This window comes from Phalangium opilio, unplaced genomic scaffold (assembly GCF_054372755.1).
Source record: "Phalangium opilio isolate 3A_F unplaced genomic scaffold, DU_Popi_V2 ptg000003l_1, whole genome shotgun sequence".
In the NCBI taxonomy this organism is placed as follows: domain Eukaryota; kingdom Metazoa; phylum Arthropoda; class Arachnida; order Opiliones; family Phalangiidae; genus Phalangium; species Phalangium opilio.
The window spans coordinates 10585867-10609519 of NW_028324145.1; the positions used below are offsets into that span (position 1 = coordinate 10585867).

Here is a 23653-nt window from a genome sequence, read left to right on the forward strand (position 1 = left end):
TTGATTGATAATCATTAATGTATGTTAAAACACACTCCTACCTTTTTGTAGTCCAATTTAAGAACAATATAAATATATTTCAATGTATTATAATTCATCTTGACACAATTATTATTACGTTCCCATAGAAACAAATGTTCCAAGTACATGTGTAAATTTAATATCACAGATTTTTTAATCAAATACCGCTACTTTGAATTAAGTTAATTATTTATGTCGTAGGCTTATACAAAATATAAGAGGGGTTTTCACGGAAGAAACCCTCACTTAGTTGAACAGTTCAGGAGACAGTTCAATTCAATTATCACCACTTTCACTTTCTGATCTTAGATCAGGCGCGTAAAAGGGAATATCACCATTTGAATTCCATATTTTATAATCAGCAGCTCGTAATTCCCGCCCCGTTTCTAGTTTAGTTTTATAAGGTGGCGAAACTTGGATGGTTTTTAAGTCAATGTAACATCCACTTAACGTGTAATTTGGAATCAAAAATTCCAACTACCATTTCAAAAAAAATAGTCCCCAACCATTTGTATTATACAAGAGTGTCTAATAGGTAAGTAATCAATTAAAACTAACTTAGATCTAAGTTATTACCTGCGCGTAAGAGTTATTTCCATGACAAAACGGATGATTTGAAAAACCTGGAATTGTGGCTCCGAAGTTGATTGTGGCTTTAAGAGACAATTGTGATCCTTTACTTTGGAAATTTTGTCCTTAAAACGTAATTGAAGGATTTTAACTTAACTATTCTTTTAAATTAATTAAACAACATTTCTCGAACATTATTAATTACTAATTAGTAATTACCAATATTCCATACTAATGTTTGTTTATCATCAGTTAAATGAACTAAACCCCAAGATGGTTTACAATCAACTTTTCGTATCTTTCCTCTAAAATATCATTAATGATATTAATTTAATTAATTATCCTTCGTGCTTTTAAATGTTCGCTAGTAACCATTCTTTACCTATTAAAAATTGGAAATCTGGCTTCAAAGTAACTGAATTTCCTTTTCGATAGACTATCAGCTAACGTTAATTTAAGCTCTAGTTCAACTATATCCTGTCCTTTCATACGATATTCCCCAATAATTGGTAGATTCTTTAAGTTGGCTTCATAGTTGCAGAGCGTAAATTTTTTTAATTGAGGAGTAAACTTAATTTTTTTGGGAGAAATATCTTTAAAAGGATTAAATTTGAATTAAAGAGTATTGAAGACCCGTCAGCGGCAGCACCAACTCCTTCTTTTAAACCCACCAGATAAAGTTTGTTCAACAGTTGAAAGACTAGAACTATGAACGCAAGGATGATACAACAACCCTTCAACCAAAACGGGTTTTTCTTTTGCATCATAACTTATCGCTACACTGACATCCGTCAATGTAGACTCCAATTCAGCTTTTACCAAAACGGAAGCGTAAATCTGAGCCATAGCTCCCATCCTAGTTTCATCCCAAATGACGCCCCGTACTAATTCCTGAATGGCAAATCCCAAAGCGGATTTACCTTTACCGGAAGAATTGGTTGCCGAGAGCAATTTTGGTTGGGAATCTCGGTAAACTTGATCAGATGTCAGAGTTAAAAGGGAGAAAACATTGATGGGGTCTAAATCAGATGGTTTTCCAAATGGCATAGTGATGTTTATAAATGTTTCAATCTCTTTAAGTTTAGCTGATACTAAATAATTTCCGATAATAGCGGAAAAAGCTTCCAAAACCATGATTCCCATTGTAACTGACGGGTTATGGAAAAGGTCAGGGTGTTCCTCGTTTATATTTTTAAACAAACCATCGTTAGAAGTTAAGCAGCAGAGAAGACAACCATTCTACAGTAATTATACTAATTTTAATTATAATTTCTTAATCCAAATTAAACAATTATTTAGTCAACTTACGTGTTCAATGACAACTATAGGCCACAAATTTCCCTGTTTAGTCTCAATGTCCAGAACAGGCAATTGGGATTTTTTATCAACACGATCTCTCCATGCGAGGAAATCAGGATATTTCTTGCGAATTCCTAATGCCTTTAAAATTACCTGACTAAATTCTTCATCGTCTGGAATGGGAATATAATTCACACCTTGATTTCTCTTCACGCGTCTTTCTTGAGACTGAAAACTCCTAAAATTACGAATAAATAGTAGTAAAGCCTTCAAATTCCCTAATTTAATAAACGCTAATTTTTTATTTAAATTATATTTACCTGGAATATAAAACTTTCGAATTATTATCATTAATATTCCCGTGAATCCAAATCTTCCTGAGCGCCGCCATCTTGTTTAAAAGGGGAGGGGTCTCTCTCTATATCTACCCCTTGTTGTCGGACTTCTCTGCAAATTTCTAATCAAAGAGTAGATAACTTTAATTGGCCTTATTCCTGATCAACGCCACCGAGGCGTAGCGGCGACTTTTGGAACTATAATAATACGGTAGCCAATCAGAGGTGGCGCTGGAGTCGATGGACTCTGATGGAGATCGGTTATTTTCTATGTTTTGATTAATACCGCTTCAACTTGAAAAAACATGTTTTAACTAATTATTATTAACCTAATAATCTCCAAACAGACCAAAATCGAATGAAAACTTACTCCGAAAGTCTTATTTCATAATATTAGACAGAATAAGAAAGGTAAAATCAACTTTTAATACTTTTGAAACCATATCGCTTGTTAAGCCTTGGCTATTCACATGATTCAGAAAGATCAACAAAACATAGAAAATAACAGATCTCCATCAGAGTCCATCGACTCCACCGCCACCTGTAATTGGCTACCGTATTATTATAGTTCCAAAAGTCGCCGCTACGCCTCGGTGGCGTTGATCAGGAATAAGGCCAATTAAAGTAAATAAAAATCATCTTGAAAATTATAGTACATCAAATAAAGATTCTGTTATCGATTTCTTATAGAATTTTTCCCATATTGGTAAAAATTTTCTATTTATTTGCATCCTCTCAAATCTGACTTGGTTCAAAACACGTTTCCATGGAAACTACCGAACCGATTAAAATGTTATTTTGAAAATGATCCTAATTAATCAAGTTTCATTTCTTGATTGCTGATTAGTTAAATTTATTAAAGGTCACTCTAGCAATGAGAGGAAAAAAACCAGACATACAAATCGGGCGCGTAAAGCCACTTAAAAATATTGATTTTAAAACTTAAATATTGACTTCCAGTATCACGAGCTGCCGTCTATTTGCAAAATAATTAAAGTTCAAAGGTTAAATCAATGACAAAACATATTTCAAAACGCGCAAAGTTCAAAATTGATCGCCTCGCGCAATTTATAGCTTTGCCTTTCGTGCTGTAACATTACCTTGGGTTTAGGTACGTTAGGTTAGGTAAGCAAAAACTGACCTTGACGACCGAAGGTTACAATAAGTCCGTGTTAATGTAGGGGCTTCTAGCATTAATCCACTTCTGTTAAAAATTGATCGTGTTAAAGCAAGTTTCTCCTTGGTAACGGAAGATGGCGGACAAGAAGAAGGCCTCTCCGTTACCGAGGCAATGAGAAATAGCCGCCTATAAAGCGACTCTAGCCTTAACCTATTCGTTTCCGTTGTTCACAACTCTAGACCAAGCCACCAAGAGAAAACGGAAGAAAAGAAGCCGAAGGACAAGAGTCGCAAGCGCCTACGCTCGACGCTTACTCAGAACATTTCACTATACTCCAAAGAGCGTAGGAAGACTGCATAAAAGAAAACGTCCCAAAAGAGAGACGGCCGGGCTGATCTTAAAATCCATTCTTTCGTCGTGAGGAGCTTTCTTAGCTGGCGTTTTTAGAAGAAATACAAAAAGAATGCTGTCCGGTCTTCATCCTCGCGTCAAGAAGCATTAAGAATGGCGCTTAAAACTCACGCCCACTGCTAACAACGAAAAGGCCCGTCACTTGGAAACTAAACTAACTTATGGTCGGTTAATAACGCCATTTAAAGACTCGGATTTCCAAAGTTAATCGATTAAACTTTAAGAGTTTAAAGTTAACGACGGTTAGAGAAGTTTACAACGAAAAAAAGGGGTAATTCCAAGATTCCAAACTGGAGGAAATAGACAGATTGTCGAATATGAAAGCGGGGAAGAGCACCATCCGGCTGATCGTCCTATCCATATTTTACATTTTATTTCTGGTCATCGGGGCTTCGATCTTTTCCGCCATCGAAGCCCCGCTCGAAGTTAAAATGATACAAGACTTGAGGCGTCAAAGAAACACTTTTCTCAAGAACCACGAGTGCGTTTCCGGTAAGCCAAAACATAACTCCATATCTACAATAATATCACTTTCCGGTTTCCTTTCCGTTTTACCCTCTATCTAAGAGTGTACTTATTCAACCTCCTCTAACCCCAAACATTACCGAGAATACGCTTACAAAATGATAATGATTGAATGAATGAAACATGGGCTTGACCATTATTTTCAAGACATGCGTCATTCGAAAATAGTTAGGTCTATTTGTAACATATCTTTGTGGCCCTCTTTATAAATATAAGGTCAATGGTTCTAATAAAAATAAAACGTTGTATGATAATATGTAGCGCCTAAACAAACCATTAAATTAATTCCAGTAGAGAAGGATGCGCCCACAGGGGTGGGGTCGCCTCCTTGGGTTATAACCTTGGCGACAAAAAGCATCACTAGAGGCAGTGCGAGTTAGCTCGGGCATGGCGTTGCCTCCTAGCGCCAGGGAAATAACCTTACTTAATAACTTCCCTACAGCCTGTGTGTTGGTTTCTCTGCAAAGTAATTAATCGAATGGTCTATCCAATAAGTCACATTGCATTAAAATCGTCAATTTTGAAATTGCCATCATGGATTTTAATTTCCCTTAGTAAATACTAACTCAATTATTTCTAATTTAATTCAAGTGGAAATTGCTGGCAATAATTTCCTCGTAGCCTGTAATTCAATAAAAGGGGTTCGGCTTCTCCAATCTTCCCACTATACTAAAGCTATAACCATAAGTTTATAAGATATGTTCCATAAGTATGACGCTTCCTAATGCTAGAGACTTACAGCTCGAGCTAGTTCGAGAACGACAAGCGAGAATTGAAGTACTACATTCGGTGGTTAATTTTGCAGACTTCCCATCTTCCTATTTAGTCTGTTCTAAGCCTTTGACATGCAGCGCCTCACCAGGCGTCGTTTTACCTCGAATCTATGACCTACCTCCCTCACTTCATGACAAGCTCCAGTTTGTAACCAGTGACAAACTTATGGCCAACATAACTTATGCTATAACTATAACTAGTATTTTCCTGAGTTTGCACACGTAATAAAAATCAAGGAACGTGCAAGAAAAAAAGTAGTTCCGTAAATATACCTTGCACTGCACCGGGTGGCAAGGTATTTCCGCGGCCATCCGTTAGATTATTCGCTATTAAATTTAATCTCTTAAAGCCATCAAAGCTTTTCGTGACCGAATAAAATAGCCCTAAACTAAAAGAGTTTATTTTATCTCCTTTGGGAGCGTGATAAATAAAATTTTCCAGAAAATTCCCTTAGTTTGAAGGAAATCCGAGGTTCAAAGAGACATTTTGAGCAATTTCCTAAAAATAGGCCTAGAGTCTAATAAAGATCCAGACAGATTTGATTTTAAAAAAGAAGAGAAAGATTACAAGTCCTACACGAAATAAATATGTATAAAGAAGCGATATCTAGTTTACTAGGAAGAAGGTATAAGATGCCTAAGTATTCGGGCGAAATAGTCCCAGTCCCCCTTTCAAAACCAAAGGGGGCGGGGCGGAAAAGGGGGCCGGGCTATTTCGCCTCTCCTCAGTCGAAAAATATGACTGTAATTTTCGTCATTCGCGTCACGCTGACGTGAGTTTTCAAGAACCAATTAAATGCTGGTTGTAATATGAGAGGTAGGGATTAACTCCGGACCTACGTTTGGACTGGAGATAAAGCTAGATTATAAATGTGGCGAATTTATAACTTCTCCCTAGTAAACTATATATCACTTCTTGTATGTATAAAGGGGATTACCAATCTCTTGGTTGCGTCACTCATAATGAGTCACTTCTCGCGATAACCTCTATCTCTCTCTCTTTTAATGGGATTTCCCCAAGTAATATTTTTAATAAACCAAGTAACGTCTATCCTTTGTAGCTTCACGTACGCGTTGTAACGGCTATCCTCAATCCGCCTATTATAGCCACAAGTACGCGTAGGCGTTTGATAAGCCTAGCTGCTAGCCACACTCAAAGCGGAAAAACTATACTTTTGTTTTTCAATCTAAAAGGTCTGGTTTTTTCGGGGTTTTTTTTTCTTTCTCTCTCTCTCTCCGAGCGATAAGCTATGGGATTTTCTTCTATATTTTACCAGGGATATACGATACAGGACCCTAGAGAGAAAAAGAGAGAGAGAAAAAAACAATTCCCCGATAAAATAATTGGTCATCGTGGGCAACTGCCCACCCAACGGAAAGTTCCCTAAAATGTAAAGGTTGGAATCGAGAGGGACGCCACCGACAACTTATAAATGTGATAAAACTAAAATAGATTAATCGTCAGCTCTCGAAAATATTGCTGAACAAACAAACGAACTAAAGGACTGTTTGATAACTTTCGATTAAAGTACTTTCTTATAAGAGTGAAGGAGGAGAGAGCGCGCGCAAGCAAACGCCGCTTGCAAGATTATGAACGACCGTAGAAGTCGGTCGTAAAGAAAAAACGCAACAGTACACATACACAAGAGTAAATGCCCATCCTGAGTACACCAGTTGGGTCTCCCTTCTTATTACTACACCATAAGTTCATAAGATATGTTGGCCATAAGTTTGTCACTGGTTACAAACTGGAGCTGTCATGAAGTGAATGAAGTAGGTCATAGATTCGAGGCAAAGCGACGCCTGGTGAGGCGCTGTCAAACATACTAAATAGGAAGATGGACTGCAAAACCGAGTGTAGTCGTTCTCGAACTAGCTCGAGCTGTTAGTCTCTAGCATTACGAAGTATAGTAAGTGTCATACTTATGGAACATATCTCATGAACTTATTACTACACTACCCTCTTAATTCATTTATCTCAACTTGAGTTTGTACTAAAGTAGAACCTAGAGATCCTAACAAAATCAGTAACATTCAATAACAACATTCTTGCCTTTCGTTTTGGAGTAAACTCCCTTATAACACAATACCATCATCTTTCAGCTTCGCTTTATTCCATCCGGACTTTGCTCCGAATACAAATATATTTCTTACAAAGGATTATCCTTGTTTTAATGGCATACTTGGGATGGAAAGAAACGTTATCCTAACTCCGTACTAAAACCGTCTCTCAGCGGCAGAGAAAAAAAGGGTTTAAACACCAAAATACTTTTAGTTTTTGTTGGTTACAAACACGCGAGTAGAAAAAGTGATCTAAAAACTTTTCAAAATAACCCTTCGTGCACCGAAAACTTCCCGAGGAAAGCCACGAAATTTGATACAAAAGAGTAGCAAAGCGGAAAAGAGAAAGAAGGGGTTGAAATGAGGTCGAATTAAACCGTATATACCGTCTTGATTAAAGGCTTAATTGGGTCATTAGATGCCTTTAAAAGCGTGTTTACATTGAGTCTAAATTTAAAACAAACCGTAGTAGTAGCCTAGCTACTATGACATCACGGATGAATAGATAGAAAGTCGATTGTTGACTATTTCGGTGCCAGACAGACAGTACGTTAGGCAAGAGCAAACATTCCACTAAATAATGTTTAGTTCCAATTACGTAAGTCATTCTCAACCCTAAAAAGACTAATTATAATCTTGTTTACACTCCAAGAATTTCTTAATCGCATCGCGGTCAATGAGCTCTTTTAGTCATAAGGGGGGAATAGACCATTTCGATGTAACTAAGAGGCGATACCTTTGCCTTACACCTCTCTTATTGGCGCCTGTGCTGTAATCTTTTTGTATCATGAGAGTGCGCAGAGACGGCAATATGTCACCCCTTTGTATGTCCCAACACTGATGGTTGCCTACCCCTTAACCTAACTCCTTGTTTGAGAAAACTTGCAGTATAGTTACCGTGTGGTAATCAAATACAATTACCAATTTACAACGTGATAGCTAGTATGGTTCCTTTCTCTAATAAATGACGTCAGAGCTGGGGACAATTTAGGTTCCCATAAATAAGCAATTTGCAATAATATTAATCGACTCTTCAACACGGTCAACGAAACCATAAATTCTAATACACGAGTCATTTTCAGGACAACAATAGGGCAGCCCGAGTACACCGTACCATTGATTTATGGTATAGATAAAGATTTCTTTGTCCGTATTGAGAAAGAATGAGAGGGTCTTTTTGGCTACACGTAACCTCATTTATTTTGTTCTAACATGCTTTTAGCTAATCATATCCTCGAGTTTTAGTTTTATCAGTATCGCCTGGAAACTTATTTCCCATCTTTTGTCGGGAATTCATCCATACTTCCTTTTGTTCTTCGTGGTCAATTCTTTGACAAGCAGGAAGGAAGTAAGGAAGCACGGAAGAATAGGTCTAGACATTTAAATCTCCCAAGCTATAGCTCTGGAAACCATTCCTGTTGGTCTATTCGTGATCAAATCTTTGACATTTATGTCTATTCATAATGAAAATGAGTTAGGCCTAAAACGGGTCAATTTAAATATTTAATACTTGGGATACGGAGGATGGGTGAAAGATGAGCTAATTGAAAGGAACGACCTTTTAGCGAATGGCGGAGTTTCAGTCAATATTTACGTAACTAACGTTCTTAACCCTTTTTGGTTTGAGCGTAAGGAATTTTAATATAACGGTCAGTAAACATTCCTCTTTTCTAAACGAAAAGCCTCCCTTTTTGAATGAGATCTCTCAAAATTAATGAAATTCGCCCGCAAAGGCCCCCCGAGATAGAGGCTTTAGAAGATGCTTGGGGGAAATGAATGAGAAAAACCTCGAGTAGAAACCTTAATTAACCTTTTATAATACCGCTGGTATATAATATGTCCAAGCTGACAAGCGCCTACAGTTCATTTAGATTTTGTTTTATTATCAATTAGAATTAAACTATCCTTTAATAAATTATTGTATAATATACGTCAGAAGAAAAATTAAAAATTGGAAGTTACGAATTAAATTAGATTGATTAATTGTGCACTGAAATTACCGTAAATTATACCATTAAATTGGTATTTATCACGGTAAAAGTACGCTATGATATAAATTACCATGGTAAATTACGGTATTTGTGCGTAATTTACCGCGTTATTTGATAAAATACCGACGGATTACGCTGCTATATAGGGTAAATTACCGTTAAATTGGTATTTATTACGGTAAAAGTACGCTATGATATAAATTATCATGGTAAATTACGGTATTTGTGCGTAATTTACCGCGTTATTTGATAAAATGTACATTGATTAGCCCCTCGCTATGGAATTCGGATAATTTCAATCTATCCCACAATACCTCGAACGCGGGTGCGGTTGAAGTCTGTAGATTTTTGTTAACTTTACTATAATCTATTTCAATATAACAATGGAAGTATATACTTTAGAAAATCGTCGTCCTTCATTATGATTTCTTTCAACTGGAGTTTACGATATAAACAAAGCCACGGTCAATGCGGACCAGGCTTTCACCAAGGTTGGGATGAACACCAAAATATGGTGTGTCTCCCCCAAACACAGACGCCGGAAAAATTTAATGGAAAAGACATCCAGATTATACATATATAACATTATGGTCAAATGCCCCAGGATAATAAAATAACGCAAAACGGAGAGAGGAAGAAGCGTTTTCTAAAGGCTAACTTTTCACGCGCGGAAAATAAGTTTCGTGCGAAAAATGGGGGCAGGGGGGTGTCATTTTAATAATGTTTTTGGTGTATAAAACCTCGCCTGTATAATAAACACAGCAATTTTCTAGTTATTTACCGCAAGGAAATTGCAATTTTTCGTTGTTTTAGTTGGCATTAATTCACTGGTTACCGCAAAATTAACTTTCTTTTTAAAAATTTTCCGCCGGTTAAATAGTACGCAAAGAACTTTAGTCGAGGGGCTAATCACTCTCACATTCTATGTACATTACTGGCAATGTGTAATAATTGTTATATCTTCTAATGATTACTCGTAATTCCTCCAGTAATGTCAAAGATACACACCGATTAAGGTAAGTAAGGGTGAGTAGCCCCTCGAGTTTAGGGACCGAATTTTTCGAGTTTTCGAAACTCCTTTAAAAAAAATAAATGAAAATAAAGGTACATTATTTACCTTTGTGTGCCGCGTCTTTATCCAATTGGAGAAGAGATATGTGGGTAGAATCTAAAAAAGAAATGAAATAAAAAAAAAAAAAATTTAAAGAAAATAAAGTTAGGGTTAGCATTTTTTTTTTTTTTTGACTATATATTATATAGTTCTATGGTTTATCTTATGTCTTAGAGGGCAAAAGAGAAAGTAAAGAATGATAGGAACGATACAAGAATTATAAATGAGGACACCCAACAAGATTATTTAGCTTAATATTCAGCTTGGGTTCTTTTCAACGTTCTACACATACACATAAGAAGGGGTTATGTGTTAAGTACGTTTCAAAGCTTATAATTCGACGTCAGACATTAAAACTCCCTTATTTATAATGTATCTCAAACTTATTTAGTATAATCGTTGCAAAATTGAAGAACAAGCTCAAATTAAAAATTTTCCAAGATATCTATCTCATTTAAACTATATAAAAGTTCAGATAATCATTGTATGTCAATTTAATTTCGACATATTGATATTGTAACAAGGATTATCTTTGACCTTTTGAATTTTACAACACACTCGTACATTCAAAAAAGACTTTTAATTAAATTAAAAAAGAAAACCTAATAATCGTTAACGACATTATCAAAATTGACCCGATTTGATTGAAACTTCAAAATTTTCTCAACCAAATTGAAACGTGTATTAGGTCCTGACCCTTAACGTGCACTGCTTCCTAATTAAAAATGTAAATTTCTTGACTGTTTTCAAATAATCCGAGAGATATGGTCTATAAGTAATCTTTAAATTTCTCAATACGTAGTTTTCAGACTAGGAGAATTGATACCATTTACACCAGGAGTCTAGGCTACTTTTCCCAATGAGTAGCCTCTCCTGGTGGAAATGGTATCAGTCCTCTTAATCTGAAAACTACGTATAGCACAGTCCCGAGTGTTGTTTACACCGCGTTTTACTTCGATTTAATAGATTTCTGACACTTGTGGTGGTGGTGGTGGTGTCGATATGGATTTTCGATCCAGCAGGTTCTCCTATAGCTAACACTAAAAAACCGAAACGGGAATGACCTTTGTGGGAGAAACGACTTGATACCCAAAACCCGGTCTCTCAAAAACAAAAAAATATTTTAATAAAATATGTATTTGAAATAATATACGGGAAGTGCGGGTATAAAGTATTATACAGTTTTGAAAGGATATAAGCTCGAAAAAGTAAAAAAAAAAAAAAATTAAAAAAATGTTATCGTATTATCGTTTTTCATGTGACCAAAAAAAAAGAAGAATGTTTTACAATCGGAGTGTAGCTAACTAAGCCTAGGCTTATAACCACTGGGTCGTGAAAAAAAACCAATGTATTAGATTTCAACTTAATGCAAAATTAGGGTAACATTTCACTTTTCTGGCTCCTCCTGTATATAGGGGCAGATAACATCTGGTTTATGGTGCGTGAGTTTCAAACCGAATAAAATTACTAAATTATATAAGAGAGTCATTATTTAAGAATTAATTACGATCATTTAACCAATTCAAATATTACACTAAGTATTGTCATTATGCCGCAATAGATTCTATCAAATCCCTTCCTGACGTCATCAAGGCCCAACTGACACGAGCTTACTAAATTAGGGTTCCATTACATCATCGCAAAGTTTCATCTGTACATACAGAGAGACGCCGATAATTCCATAAATTTAAATGCCACCTCTACTGTATAATAACCATCTAAACATAATTTATTCAATATATATATAGACTACTTAACCGTTCTAAACTGAATATGAACATGATTAATCCGTGCAAAACATCGTAATCAAACATCATGCACTTGGATTTAATTAATTAGCCAAGTGCAAGTTGTTAAACAAGGAAGTGAAGAGCCCCTCGGAATAACCTATTTATTCATTCAAGATCAAGTAAACGAGAGAGGAATAAACTGGCTACACTTTACGCGCAAAAACAAAACCCAATTTGCATAACCCCCCGATTTTACGAGCGGTCGGGGTGAAAATTAAGTGTACATCGATCGACAGACACCAAGCGCATGCGCACAAATTAAAAACGGAGTAAATCCCATTGACATTCTCGAAATCTTCTTTTAATCCTGCCATTAAATATTCGACAATTAATCCAGAGGTAAAAATAAAAGTATGTTGGGCCTTTGATGATGATGATGATGATGATATAGATAGACCTTTTCGATTCAACTTCCCAGCCGTGACTGAAACTCAACTCAACTAAGCTCAGCTTCAACAGAATTACAAACTTTTATCCATTAATCTCTTAGAACGCCTGCGCGCTATGAATTATTAAAGGCAGACACTTTATCCTCTGAATATTTCTCAATATGTAAATGGACGATGGTCGATAGACCTTTTCTACCTCAGCTCGCGAAGTTGCCACGCTGCCTATAACCAGTCTCGAGGACTAACGCATTACCAAAGTTAGTATTCTGCAGGGCTTCAATTCTCAATCGAATTGCCGGTAATTCAAGGGGGAGGTTATCGTTTCAACGCCCTTTAGTAACGCCACTCTGTGATCTGCGCCCCCTCCTCAAAAAATCGATAAAAACCGCTATTTTTCTAGTTATTTCGGATTGACCGTGTTACATTGAGGATGGAATAAACTTTATACGGTGTACTTCTGGTATCTATAAATCATTTCGTCGTGAATTTATGAAATAATCACATGAAAATCGTGTTTTTACCATCTTAAAATGCCCTTGTCATTGCCATGAAGTTTAGTAATGATAAATTTGACCCAAAATCAAGCCAACCTGAGGTCTACCCCGATCAAAGCTAATTTACGCGTAACTAAACCCGATCAAAGCTAATTTACGCCTAACTAAACCCGATCAAAGCTAATTTACGCCTAACTAAACCCGATCAAAGCTAATTTACGCCTAACTAAACCCGATCAAAGCTAATTTACGCGTAACTAAACCCGATCAAAGCTAATTTACGCCTAACTAAACCCGATCAAAGCTAATTTACGCCTAACTAAACCTGATCAAAGCTAATTTACGCCTAACTAAACCTGATCAAAGCTAATTTACGCCTAACTAAACCTGATCAAAGCTAATTTACGCCTAACTAAACCTGATCAAAGCTAATTTACGCCTAACTAAACCTGATCAAAGCTAATTTACGCCTAACTAAACCTGATCAAAGCTAATTTACGCCTAACTAAACCTGATCAAAGCTAATTTACGCCTAACTAAAAATAACCTTAATGTATCTTAAGCCTAACACACTACGAATAGGGAGTGGGCAAAGGCATGAAAATACCCCCCCCCCCCATTAAACGTCATGCCTCCGCTTACCCAATCAGATTCATTCCCCCACAAGCCTTCCACTCAGTAAAGTTTGCCTCCATTTTGGTGGAAAAGGGAGTAGCCATATTAAACTAGACCCCTCTGGAGTCTGGCCTCTCTCTCTATCATAACTTAATACATGTGCTAATGTCTATGCTCTCTACACTATCTATGAGGAGGTCCCCTAACTTCACTTTTACCTACTTCTATAGTTTACATAAAAAGAGGGTCTCCTGCGCCCAAACAGTCTCTGCTGTCCCGTAATAATAATAATATATGGTAGTATAGAAAAGATATAGACTTGGTTGGGTCCATCAGGAACCGCCATCCAAAGATAAAAAAAATAGGGGCCCATAGAAAAATGCGGGAAACTTCGCTTTTCCCGAGGAGGAGCTAACTCTCTCGCTCTCTCTAAGCACAGCGCGGGAAAAAGAGTGTATTTCAAATCTCCAGGGGTAAATTGCTTTATTTCGGAGAGAGAGATTCTGAGAGAAGATAAGGCGGAACGAGAGCGCGCGAGAGAGAGAGAGAGAATGCGGGAATCGTTGCCATGGCAACGTGATTCGGCTCGAGGTAATAAAGGGAATAACGGAACGCCTGGTGAAGGGTGAAAAAAAAAGGAAAACCAATAACAAGGAGGAGTTGTAACGAAGGCAAAATAAGACTTAGGCGCGGAATTTCCACCGGTATATCGGAACCCATGAGGGATATTGGAAAAATTGATTATGTTAAGCCTAATTTTCTAATTAACAAGCAATTAAATATGTAACGACTCGACTCCCCCTCTTCTCCGAGCATCTAATTTTCGCAAATTCCCCATAGCGTAAAATTCCATTACCTAGGGAAATTTAATCGAAAAGTTACCTAATTAAATTTTAATTAAAAGCTGAAATAAGTAGTTATAATGAACAGTTTTGCCAACAAGCGAATGATACAAAATATTTATCAGTTATTCGTAGCAATCTGCTTTTGCGTATCAAATAAATTTGCATAAGAAATGTAATATGATTGCATTTCAAACTCTGAGTAGCAGCTGCTTTGATATTTCAAATTTAACAGTGGTAATGGTTTTTATTACTTTTTTAAAATCTAACGAAAACCAATTTCAGAGAAACTACGAAATATTTTCAAACGCGACAAGGAAAAAGATAAAATATTTTTGGTATTGATTATATGGAACAATTTTTTATAATATAAAAAAAATATTAAAAACAATTTATAATATAATATTGATAAAAGAAATTATTTTTAAGGCAACCACGTCCACGTGACCAATTTGTATTTTTTATTATTAGTATTTTCCCCCCTTCAATATCAATATAGAGGCCCGCTTATTATGGTTTTTAAAAACCCGTGCATCGTCCTCATTAGATAAAGCTAACTCGCTCTGCAAGTTTGCACCATAATCTTTCGCAATTGAAAAAAGAAAAAAAAATTATTTGAAGATATTGGTTTCGAATTCAAGTGATAACAAACTGCTGGTAATAATGTCACTAGTGCGAACAAACCCTTAAAAGGGGGTAGAAAAAAACCCCTGTAAACTCTATAAAATACCCGTCTACTTCATCTTTCATAGATAGGGTTAGCTACCTACAACTTCTTAGATCACGTTTTAAGAAACTTCACAGAAGGGGAACGTTAATAGCGGGATGGGTAGAAGAAAGAAAGGGATTGGACACTAATTAAGAAAAAGTCCTTCACGCCTTCATTGCAAAATTTGGTTCATTTAACCGTAAACTAAGCGACCCCTCGAAAAACCTTCAAGACGGCCCTCTCTACGTTGCATCTCTCAACCAATCCATCCACTACTCCACATCCAACCTTTTTTTCTTTCTTTCTTTCTGAATAATTCAAAAATATTGAAACGCCACTCGCCTCAATAATTATGAACCCGATTTAGTTTCCCCCTTTTTTCATTCAATGGAATTGCAGATGTACATATTTCCGAAGTTATCAATACTGGTTATATTATAGTTATGTTAAAACCAAAGGCGTTTGCCGATAACAAGCTGATCATTCATTTGAAAAATTCCCAATTCTTTTCCAGGTTTTCCATGAATATCAAAAAGCATTTCCCCTGCTTTTTACCTCTGTCGCTATGAACCCCCCATCTTCTTTCATACCATCCCCCCCGTCCCGTGGAAGGGGGGTCCGCCGGGACTTTGATGCTCACCCAGACTACGCTGTTCTCCATTCCTACTTCTAAAATTAAATCTATCTCTGACTCTATAAATTAATTCGTGATAGTACTAAAATAGGAAAATAATCGACAACCTTACATTTAAATTAAAATTTAAATTGCCTGACCCCTACCTGACATTCGTTCAAGAGTCTTTGTTATTTCCATGGGTAGCTAAATTTATGTCAAACTTGTCACACGCTCTCGTTCATCGCTTCACATTAATCTACTTTATCGAATAAACGACATTATAGCAAAATACATACACCTTTTTCTCTCCCCCTTTCAAATAAATCCCCTATAGACCTCTTTACTCCAGAGAGAGCCAGCCGTAGCGTGTGTGTTAGGTATAGTCTGAAATTTTTCATATACATTCGCTTTGGAGTTCGAGTTAGTTTGGATAACGCGTTAACAGGGCGCGGGTAGCAGCTGAAGTAACGTTACTTCAAAACGCGTGGCTAGCTCGGCCTACGGAACCCTCATCTTAAAACATTTTTGACAGAATCTGGTGCTGCTGGTAGCCAGCCTATAGCTACTACTTTGCATGGCTTCTTCCTGAACACGGTTATAGGTGGGCTGTTGGAGGCCCCTCGCTTTTCAATTTTAATTAAACACCGCCGGTACGGACTAAAAATTATGAAGCCAGACTCTAATTTATAGATAACCTTTCAAGAAGATAGAAAGGAAAAAAAATTAGTTTTACCTTTCAACTATTTTTTAATTAAACTTATATAAATTAATTAACTTATCGTGGTCAACAATATGACGGAACAAAGGGCTCACGTAAAAAAATGGATCTTTTGTCGAAGAAGTTCGGTGCTCTTAACGATTTTGACATTATTTTATATCGGCTATTTGGTATTGGGTGCCATTGTTTTCGTGGTTTTGGAAGAACCAATCGAAAGACAACTTACGAAAGAGATTTTAGACAAAAAGGACAAGTTGCTACGGGATAATCCGTGTCTTTCAGGTATTTTTTAATTTTATACTAATTAAAAAAAAAGATTGTCCGAGGGGTCAGTCTGTGTGCTTTGACTGTACTAAAAGGATTGATTACGCGTAATCTTTAACTAACAGGGTTGCCATGAAATTTTCAGAATCAAATTCCTTGACTTTTCCAGGTTTTCCCTGACCTGTGGCAACCCTGTTTAAGTTTAAATGATTACACGCAGTCTTTAATCGGTATATAGAGAATCTGAGAGTGATTACCCCATCGAGATCTATTAGTCTTTATAAGTTTGAAAAAGTTGTAACGTTAATGCACCGCCGCTTTTAGATACTCAATTTTTAAAAGTGTTATTGCCCTTTAAAATAAGAGGTAACTTTGTAGGAATGTACGTGGGATGTTAAATCGTAACTAGGTCTATAGGAAATGTAAATGATCATGTCGTGCGGCCCAAAAAAAAACCTTTCAATGTCAAAATTATTGCACCTGTATTGTTGTTATACGACTGTATGAATGATTATTGGTTGGTTATACCGGCAAACCGGGTATTGGAAATGAAATTTGACCTAAAAACTTATATTACATTCATTCTTAAAATCAGTAGAAATTAAGTTCTTAACGTTTTCATGATGTTTCTTATATACTTGTATCAATTAAGGAACAGCGCCTCAATTATATCTAATCAATCGAACTGATTTATCTACGAATTAAAATAGACCCTGATTCGCGCCCTTATTCTTAATTGCGAGATACCAAAAAAAAAACGCAACAAAGGCAATAGATAATATATTCATCGATATGAAATTGATTTACGCACGATTTACGTCAATGATAACAACAATCGAGGCCCCAAAAAATCCATTGTTCCTAAGTATTTTAATCCACTTTTTTTATACGCTTATAATTAAAAAAACCGCATGGCCGTTGAAGTAACGATTGCAGTTAAGTGGGTAATTTAAACTATAGCCATTAAGTTCAATTACTTTTCGGCCCTAATTCCAATGGCTCTCTTAAATATCTATATATTGACTCAATCTCTCAAAGAAATCTCGAAATAATTGAAATCTAAATTAACTTTAAATTGATTCCTTTTTTTTTTGACAATACAAATAAATAAAACGTTTTCTAGATTATTGTTATCAGATTATTTTCTTTTTTAATTCTTTCAAATACCCACACATAAGGTTAATTTCAATAAATATAATCTTCATATTAACCGAAATTAGGAAAGTTTAATTCAGGTCGCTTTACCGCGATTAACGTCATTAATTTTATGGTCTGGAATAACAATTAGACAGCTACAGTAAGCGCAATTTAGAGTTTGGTGTGCGAGCACTAGTTTTACGTACCCCTACCTTCTAATATACAGGTATTTTAGCCACAACACTATAGCACACTCTATAAGGCACACAATAAAAATTCTCATTTTAAAAACGCATCTACGTGGACTTCGCGTGAGCCTTAATTTACTCAGGCCCCCCGACCAAGAATACATACAGTTACTAGGAATCTTTGTGCCCCTCTATCTCCCATTGTGGGTCGGGCTTGAGCATAATAATTCTGACGCCTTTCTAACAGTGATTTCGTTGATTTGGTACTAGCAACGGGCGCGAGTTTAAGGTGCAATAGGCAGAGAGATTATAAGGTAAAATTCGTCATACGTAATGATTAGTTTAGCCCTTCCCACACAAAAAAAAAATAAATTCACCTCGATACGTAACCTTGAGAAAATGACTAAACAATTATTCCAATTGGTTATATGCATTCCTAGCCCCTTCTAATCGTTAAATCTAGAATATGTGTTTTCTTTGGTTCGACAATAACGAAAGTACCTGCATCAGCCGATCGATATTGTTAATACAAAGGGGTCGGATACAGGTAGCTTTGTTCCATGGAGGCATTTTAACAACATCATTCCATGGCTAATGTTCCACCCCTTTCACGATTTTAACACTTTAGGGCAATAAGGGAGAGAGAAAATAAAAGTAAAAGAGTGTTCGCAGACTCGATCCTTTTAAAACTTTTCCTGCAGGGTTCTTCCTCATTGTCCAAGAAGACGCTTACTTAAAACTGGGTTAATGGGACACCCTTAAACTAAATTCCCCTTTTCTTAGTCTTCTTTATAAAATACGACTAAGATAAACCAGGAAAATAAATGCTTTAAATCGCCCCCGAGACTTTATTTTTAAACTCTTAAATTATTCCGAGTTAAGTTGCTCTTTTGATTTCTAGGTCTGAAATTAAACGTTTGTTTTCAAGGAACAATAACACAACAGGCCATATTTTACTAACAAATTATGGGTTGCCCCATAAGTGTGCCACTTTTAGTTTTTTTTGAATTTACTAAATTTTAAATTTATAAATATATAATCATAAGATATGTTCCATAAGTTTGTCACTGGTTACAAACTGGAGCTTGTCACGAAGTGAGTGACGTAGGTCATAGATTCAGGGTAAAGCGAAGACGCCTGGTGAAGCGCTGCATATGAAAGGCTTAGTAATACAGACTATATAGAACTAGCTGGACTGCAAAATTAACCACCGAGTGTAGGACTTCAATTCTAGCTTGTCGTTCTCGAACTAGCTCGAGCTGTAAGTCTCTCAGTAGCATTACGAAGTATAGGTAGTGTTATACATATAAACTTATGATATAGTATATATTCCAAATTAAAAATATTTTGTACAAACTCTTACTTAGATGATGTAAGGTAATTAAGCTATGGCTGAATTACAATTAACTAACACTACAGCCTTATCTGATATTTACCATCCAAATATTGAGAGGAAGTGAAAACGCCTTTTTCAAATTAGCCCGGGGCTTATTTCCACTTTTAATAACTTCCCTCGTTTAATGGAGGAAGTACACAATCCTTATCGGCTTTATCGCTCTACCCTTAGTTGTTAAAAAAGTTGGAATTATAACAGTCCTTCTTTCGCGATAATTAGAAGAATATTTAAATGAGAAAGAATTTTGACAGGTGGAGATTAGCTAGATGAAATTAAATATAGGAACACCCTTACATCTAGAATATTCAAGGTTTTTGGGATAAAGGCGCCTGAATAATTCTGGAAGATCAAATGTATATGCGTTTTCTTGCGTGGTTTGATATTAAAATCATAAAATTGTTAGCTTCAAACGGTGCAATGGAATTATATCGCTGTAGCATTAGCAAGTGTTGTCTATACATATCAAACAACTGGTACCTAAGGCAAGAGATTGCAACATCCTCGATATTAGATAGCATCTCACTTCTACCTTTAATGGTACTTGTACATAAAAGTTATAAATACTTGTTGTTCAAGAAACCTTTCTGCTTTGAAAACTAAACTATGCTCCTTTTTATGAACACAAAATTTTTGTTCCATTTTCTGTCCCATAGTACTTTAAATTTTAATGAACTACATTTTTATTTCTTTTCAGATGGGGCTTTGGAAGAATTTATAGTTGCTGTCATTGAGGCCAACAACCGAGGAGTTATAGCAGTGAACAATGTCACTTCTGAACCCAACTGGAGCTTTGGACAGTCTTTGTTCTTTTCAGGAACAGTCATTACTACTATCGGTATGACAACTTTGCAATCAATACCTTAATGCTGCTCTAGACTATCTGAATTGCGACGTAACTTAATAAATTTCTATTGACTGACAGGTTATGGACACGTGACACCGTTGTCTCAAGGGGGAAAAATATTTTGCATTGTTTACGCCTTGATTGGGATTCCCTTAACTTTAATCTTGTTAACAGCCTACGTTGAGAGGCTTATGCTTGTTACGACCCTCTTTCTACAGTTTCTCAACTCCCGTTTGGGGCATCTTTACCAACCATTCAATATTAGAGTTCTACATTTAACTATTGTTGCCGTAAGTTCACAATTAAATTTAAATTCACTGGTTTGGTAACATTTCTTACAACTGCCTTAAAAATCTTTTTATTTTCTCTATAGGTTGTTGTGATTACTCTGTTCTTTTTAATACCTTCGGCGATATTCCAGTATTTGGAACCAGGATGGAATTACTTGGATTCCTTATATTACTGTTTCATCTCCTTGACCACGATCGGTCTTGGCGATTATGTGCCAGGAGATACGCCCAATCAACCTTACAGACCTCTTTACAAGGCTTGCACAACTGGTAAATACCCCCTTATAAACCATATAACTAACCTAACACAAATTAAAACGCGCAATGACACGGCAAACTACCTTCGACCGGCTTAAAAGAACTAAAACTAAGAAGCCAAGGCTTAACGAAAAAAATACCCCTAGCCCTAGGGAAGATAAATTATCGATTAACTTACCTCAAATGATGTTGAATTATCCCTTGAATGTTCCCATACATGTTTTTGTTGGTTAGGGATGTTTAAAAAACAAACAAATACAAAATATAATTTAAAAGACTGCGTAACACACACACACGTTCAGTTAACCGACATTTTTAGTACACTTTCAAACAAAGACTTTGCAACTTGACCGGAACTTCCGTTAGGGGACTCATAGCGCACTCGATCACGCGGGCTCAAACGAGGGCTGAACATAAGAAAAACTTTCGCGCGCAATTTTTTGACGCTGACAAAATTTCTTTGCAGGTTATTTGCTTGTTGGGTTGACTTTCATGATGCTCTTCCTCTCGATTCTCTACGATATTCCCCAGTTAAATTTTGGCCTATTTTTCTTGATGAAAAGCGACGAGATGACAGCTGACCCTGAAAAGATGCGTTTGCATCCATCTAGCGGTCCTATGGGTCAAAAATACATGCAACAAATTGACGAACCAACAACTACAGTTCGACATATAAGATCTGTTCCCAAACAACCTTCTACTTCGTCACCAGAAGATAACCCCTAAATAAGAATCAAAACTTAATAACTTAAGTCAAAATTAATGAAAAAAATGAGTTATTTTTCTTCAATTTTTGAATTTTTCAGTCATTCCTATAAAAATTTATATTAAGAAAAGTAAAAAATTATGGAAACAGTTGAATTTCAGTTTCCATGGTTACAGAAGACAAAAATTATTATAGAATTTTTTAAACATATGTAAATAAGAGTTAATTAACTTAATTTATTTCTTAACTAATCAGTTAGGTGGATAAAAAAATTTAAATATCCAGTCAAAACTTATTAATTATAAAAGCCAAATTTAAATTTCCTACAAAAACAAAATTTTATTAAAAAGAGCTTTTTATAAGTTCAACCTTAAAACGAAAATTAATGATGTTTTTAACAAATTTAAAAAAAGGGTTAAGTAAGAAAACAAAACCCTTAATTAAGTTTAAATGAGCAGGGAAAAATATTGTAAGGGCAGAAAGTCAAAGGTTAGAGGTAAAAAAAATCGTGAAATGACATATCGAAGATAAAAAAAATAAAATATATATTTCAGTGTTGAAATTTGAAAAGAAAACCAAAAGTTAATGAAATACGAAAATAAAAAATTAGTTTTCTATGAGCTCAGCCATATATAATTTTCTTTTTGGCGCAATGTGATACTAAATAAGCTTTTTAAAAAAAAAATTTAATTAAATTAACTATAATTATTATCAAAAAACAAATATATACACTGGCACAATCATTTTCAAAAATTAGTCAAAACAAATTAATTACCCTAAAAATGGCAAGATGAAATTGTCAAATTTTGAAACAAAAATATCACGACGAAAATAAAATAAATTATATTTGTGAACAAATTAAATTTGGAATCTTTTTTTTTTTTTTTTTTTTCAAAAATACAAATTTTAAATTTTCTCATAACTATCTAATCTATCTCACTGTAATGTTTCTACGTAACCTGTAAAAGTTTGATATTTACCTTTGCTGTGTATATTAAAATGTTTTTAAAAATGTCACTTTCCCCCCCCCCTCTCTATTTAAAATTTACGATTAAGCCTTTTTAAATGATTTAAATTTAAAGGGGTTGTGACACTGATTCATTAAAAATTCAATTATCCGAGCATTAATATGCAAATAAAAAAAAGTATATTATAAAGTGTATTTCTATACAAAAATATATTGTATAAAATTGATTTTTGATCCTATTTTTTTTTCTTGGATTTAAAACAGAAGTCCCAGTGTTAATATGTCATTGTAAGAATGCATTAAATTTTTTATGTGATCCTATTACTGCCTCAGAGTTGATTTTATTTCAAATTTGGAAGATTTAACTTAGAATTTTAATTACGAGTTGGATAATTTAAATGTAGGTAAGGTTTATTTAGTCCATAGCATCTTTAATAAGTAATAAACAAGTAAACAAAATACCAAGGCACTAACAGTAATTATCATATTTTGAAAGTTTTCATTTCTAAGGCCTTTAAGGTCCTTTTCTAGAATAAAAATTGTTCTATGATATCGTAGAACAATTTTCTAATGATAAATAAAGTTAAGACTTACCTAAACTTGATAAATCTTTCCTCATTTTCAATAGTTCACCTTTGGCAATGTCTCTAGATTAGATTAATTAATCAAATGTTACTTACCTGTAGACAACTGAAGAAAAGCTGAGACATAACATAACATAACATACCGTTCATCATCTGATAGTTTACTTTTTCTTAATTTAATTTCAAGTTCGTCAATCTTTTGTAAACTGGTTTTAATTAGGGTTTCCTTCACCTCGATCTGTATAAAATTCAAATTTAGCGCCAGGCCATGAATACACATGGACATATTTGGCAAGGCTTAACAACTACTAGCCTTTCAACATTGAATAATGATGCTATATCTTTAAATCTAGCTTTAGCCTTACCTGTTTTACGACTGACATTATTAAGATGAATTATTTAACTGTAAAAAAACTATATTAATAATTAGCGAAGCCAAATAACAATCAAAGCGGCACGATGCACGTCACGTATGCAACTGTCAACTGTTCACAAAAGCTCCGTGTTGTATCGCCATCTAGCGCTCGGATCAGACAACTTAGATGAGAAATATTAATGGGCTTATAGAATAGTAATAGTTGTCTGTCTTCAAATAATTCTTAATCACAGAATCACTAAAGTGGGTTAAT

General features: G+C 35.3%; 2 protein-coding genes and 1 long non-coding RNA gene across 7 annotated transcripts; 1 reads left to right on the forward strand and 2 right to left on the reverse strand.

The window, feature by feature from the left end:
* Positions 1-69: 69 nt before the first annotated feature.
* Positions 70-21239, reverse strand: LOC149717767 (AP-5 complex subunit mu-1-like). 3 transcript variants are annotated; one of them, XM_089840673.1, is made up of 9 exons: positions 20946-21239; positions 10224-10274; positions 2211-2347; positions 1900-2128; positions 1263-1830; positions 974-1184; positions 811-896; positions 598-716; positions 70-498 (listed from the first exon to the last, which is right to left on the reverse strand). In XM_089840673.1, the coding sequence occupies exons 3-9, from the start codon at positions 2279-2281 to the stop codon at positions 298-300; spliced, it is 1485 nt and encodes a 494-aa protein (XP_089696799.1). In that variant the 5' UTR covers positions 2282-2347; positions 10224-10274; positions 20946-21239; the 3' UTR covers positions 70-297. The 3 variants fall into 3 exon arrangements, with proteins under 3 accessions (XP_089696799.1, XP_089696800.1, XP_089696801.1); XM_089840674.1 differs by lacking the exon at positions 10224-10274; XM_089840675.1 differs by lacking the exons at positions 10224-10274; positions 20946-21239 and adding an exon at positions 2882-3265.
* LOC149717768 (potassium channel subfamily K member 6-like) lies at positions 3462-22679 on the forward strand. Of its 2 annotated transcripts, none has more exons than XM_089840680.1 (5): positions 3462-4248; positions 20070-20210; positions 20298-20509; positions 20593-20779; positions 21234-22679. In XM_089840680.1, exons 1-5 carry the CDS (start codon positions 4074-4076, stop codon positions 21491-21493), a joined length of 975 nt encoding a protein of 324 aa, XP_089696806.1. In that variant the 5' UTR covers positions 3462-4073; the 3' UTR covers positions 21494-22679. The 2 variants fall into 2 exon arrangements, with proteins under 2 accessions (XP_089696806.1, XP_089696805.1); XM_089840679.1 differs by lacking the exon at positions 3462-4248 and adding an exon at positions 16093-16672.
* Positions 21577-23546, reverse strand: LOC149717769 (uncharacterized). 2 transcript variants are annotated; one of them, XR_016367821.1, is made up of 4 exons: positions 23390-23546; positions 23168-23262; positions 23035-23087; positions 21577-22869 (listed from the first exon to the last, which is right to left on the reverse strand). It is a non-coding gene; the product is annotated as an uncharacterized LOC149717769 (long non-coding RNA). The 2 variants fall into 2 exon arrangements; XR_016367820.1 differs by having other exon boundaries at positions 21577-22967.
* Positions 23547-23653: the final 107 nt, after the last annotated feature.

Excerpts from the sequence above, each read along its gene's own strand:
- LOC149717767 (XM_089840674.1), bottom strand. The coding sequence starts at position 2,281 with ATGGCGGCGCTCAGGAAGATTTGGATTCACGGGAATATTAATGATAAT. Across the intron at positions 1,185-1,262 it reads TGTTGAACAAACTTTATCTG|ATATTTCTCCCAAAAAAATT; the intron begins GTGGGTTTAAAA and ends ATCCTTTTAAAG. Across the intron at positions 717-810 it reads AACATTAGTATGGAATATTG|GACAAAATTTCCAAAGTAAA; the intron begins GTAATTACTAAT and ends TTACGTTTTAAG.
- LOC149717768 (XM_089840679.1), top strand. The coding sequence starts at position 16,465 with ATGACGGAACAAAGGGCTCACGTAAAAAAATGGATCTTTTGTCGAAGA. Across the intron at positions 16,673-20,069 it reads GGATAATCCGTGTCTTTCAG|ATGGGGCTTTGGAAGAATTT; the intron begins GTATTTTTTAAT and ends ATTTCTTTTCAG. Across the intron at positions 20,510-20,592 it reads TACATTTAACTATTGTTGCC|GTTGTTGTGATTACTCTGTT; the intron begins GTAAGTTCACAA and ends TTTTCTCTATAG.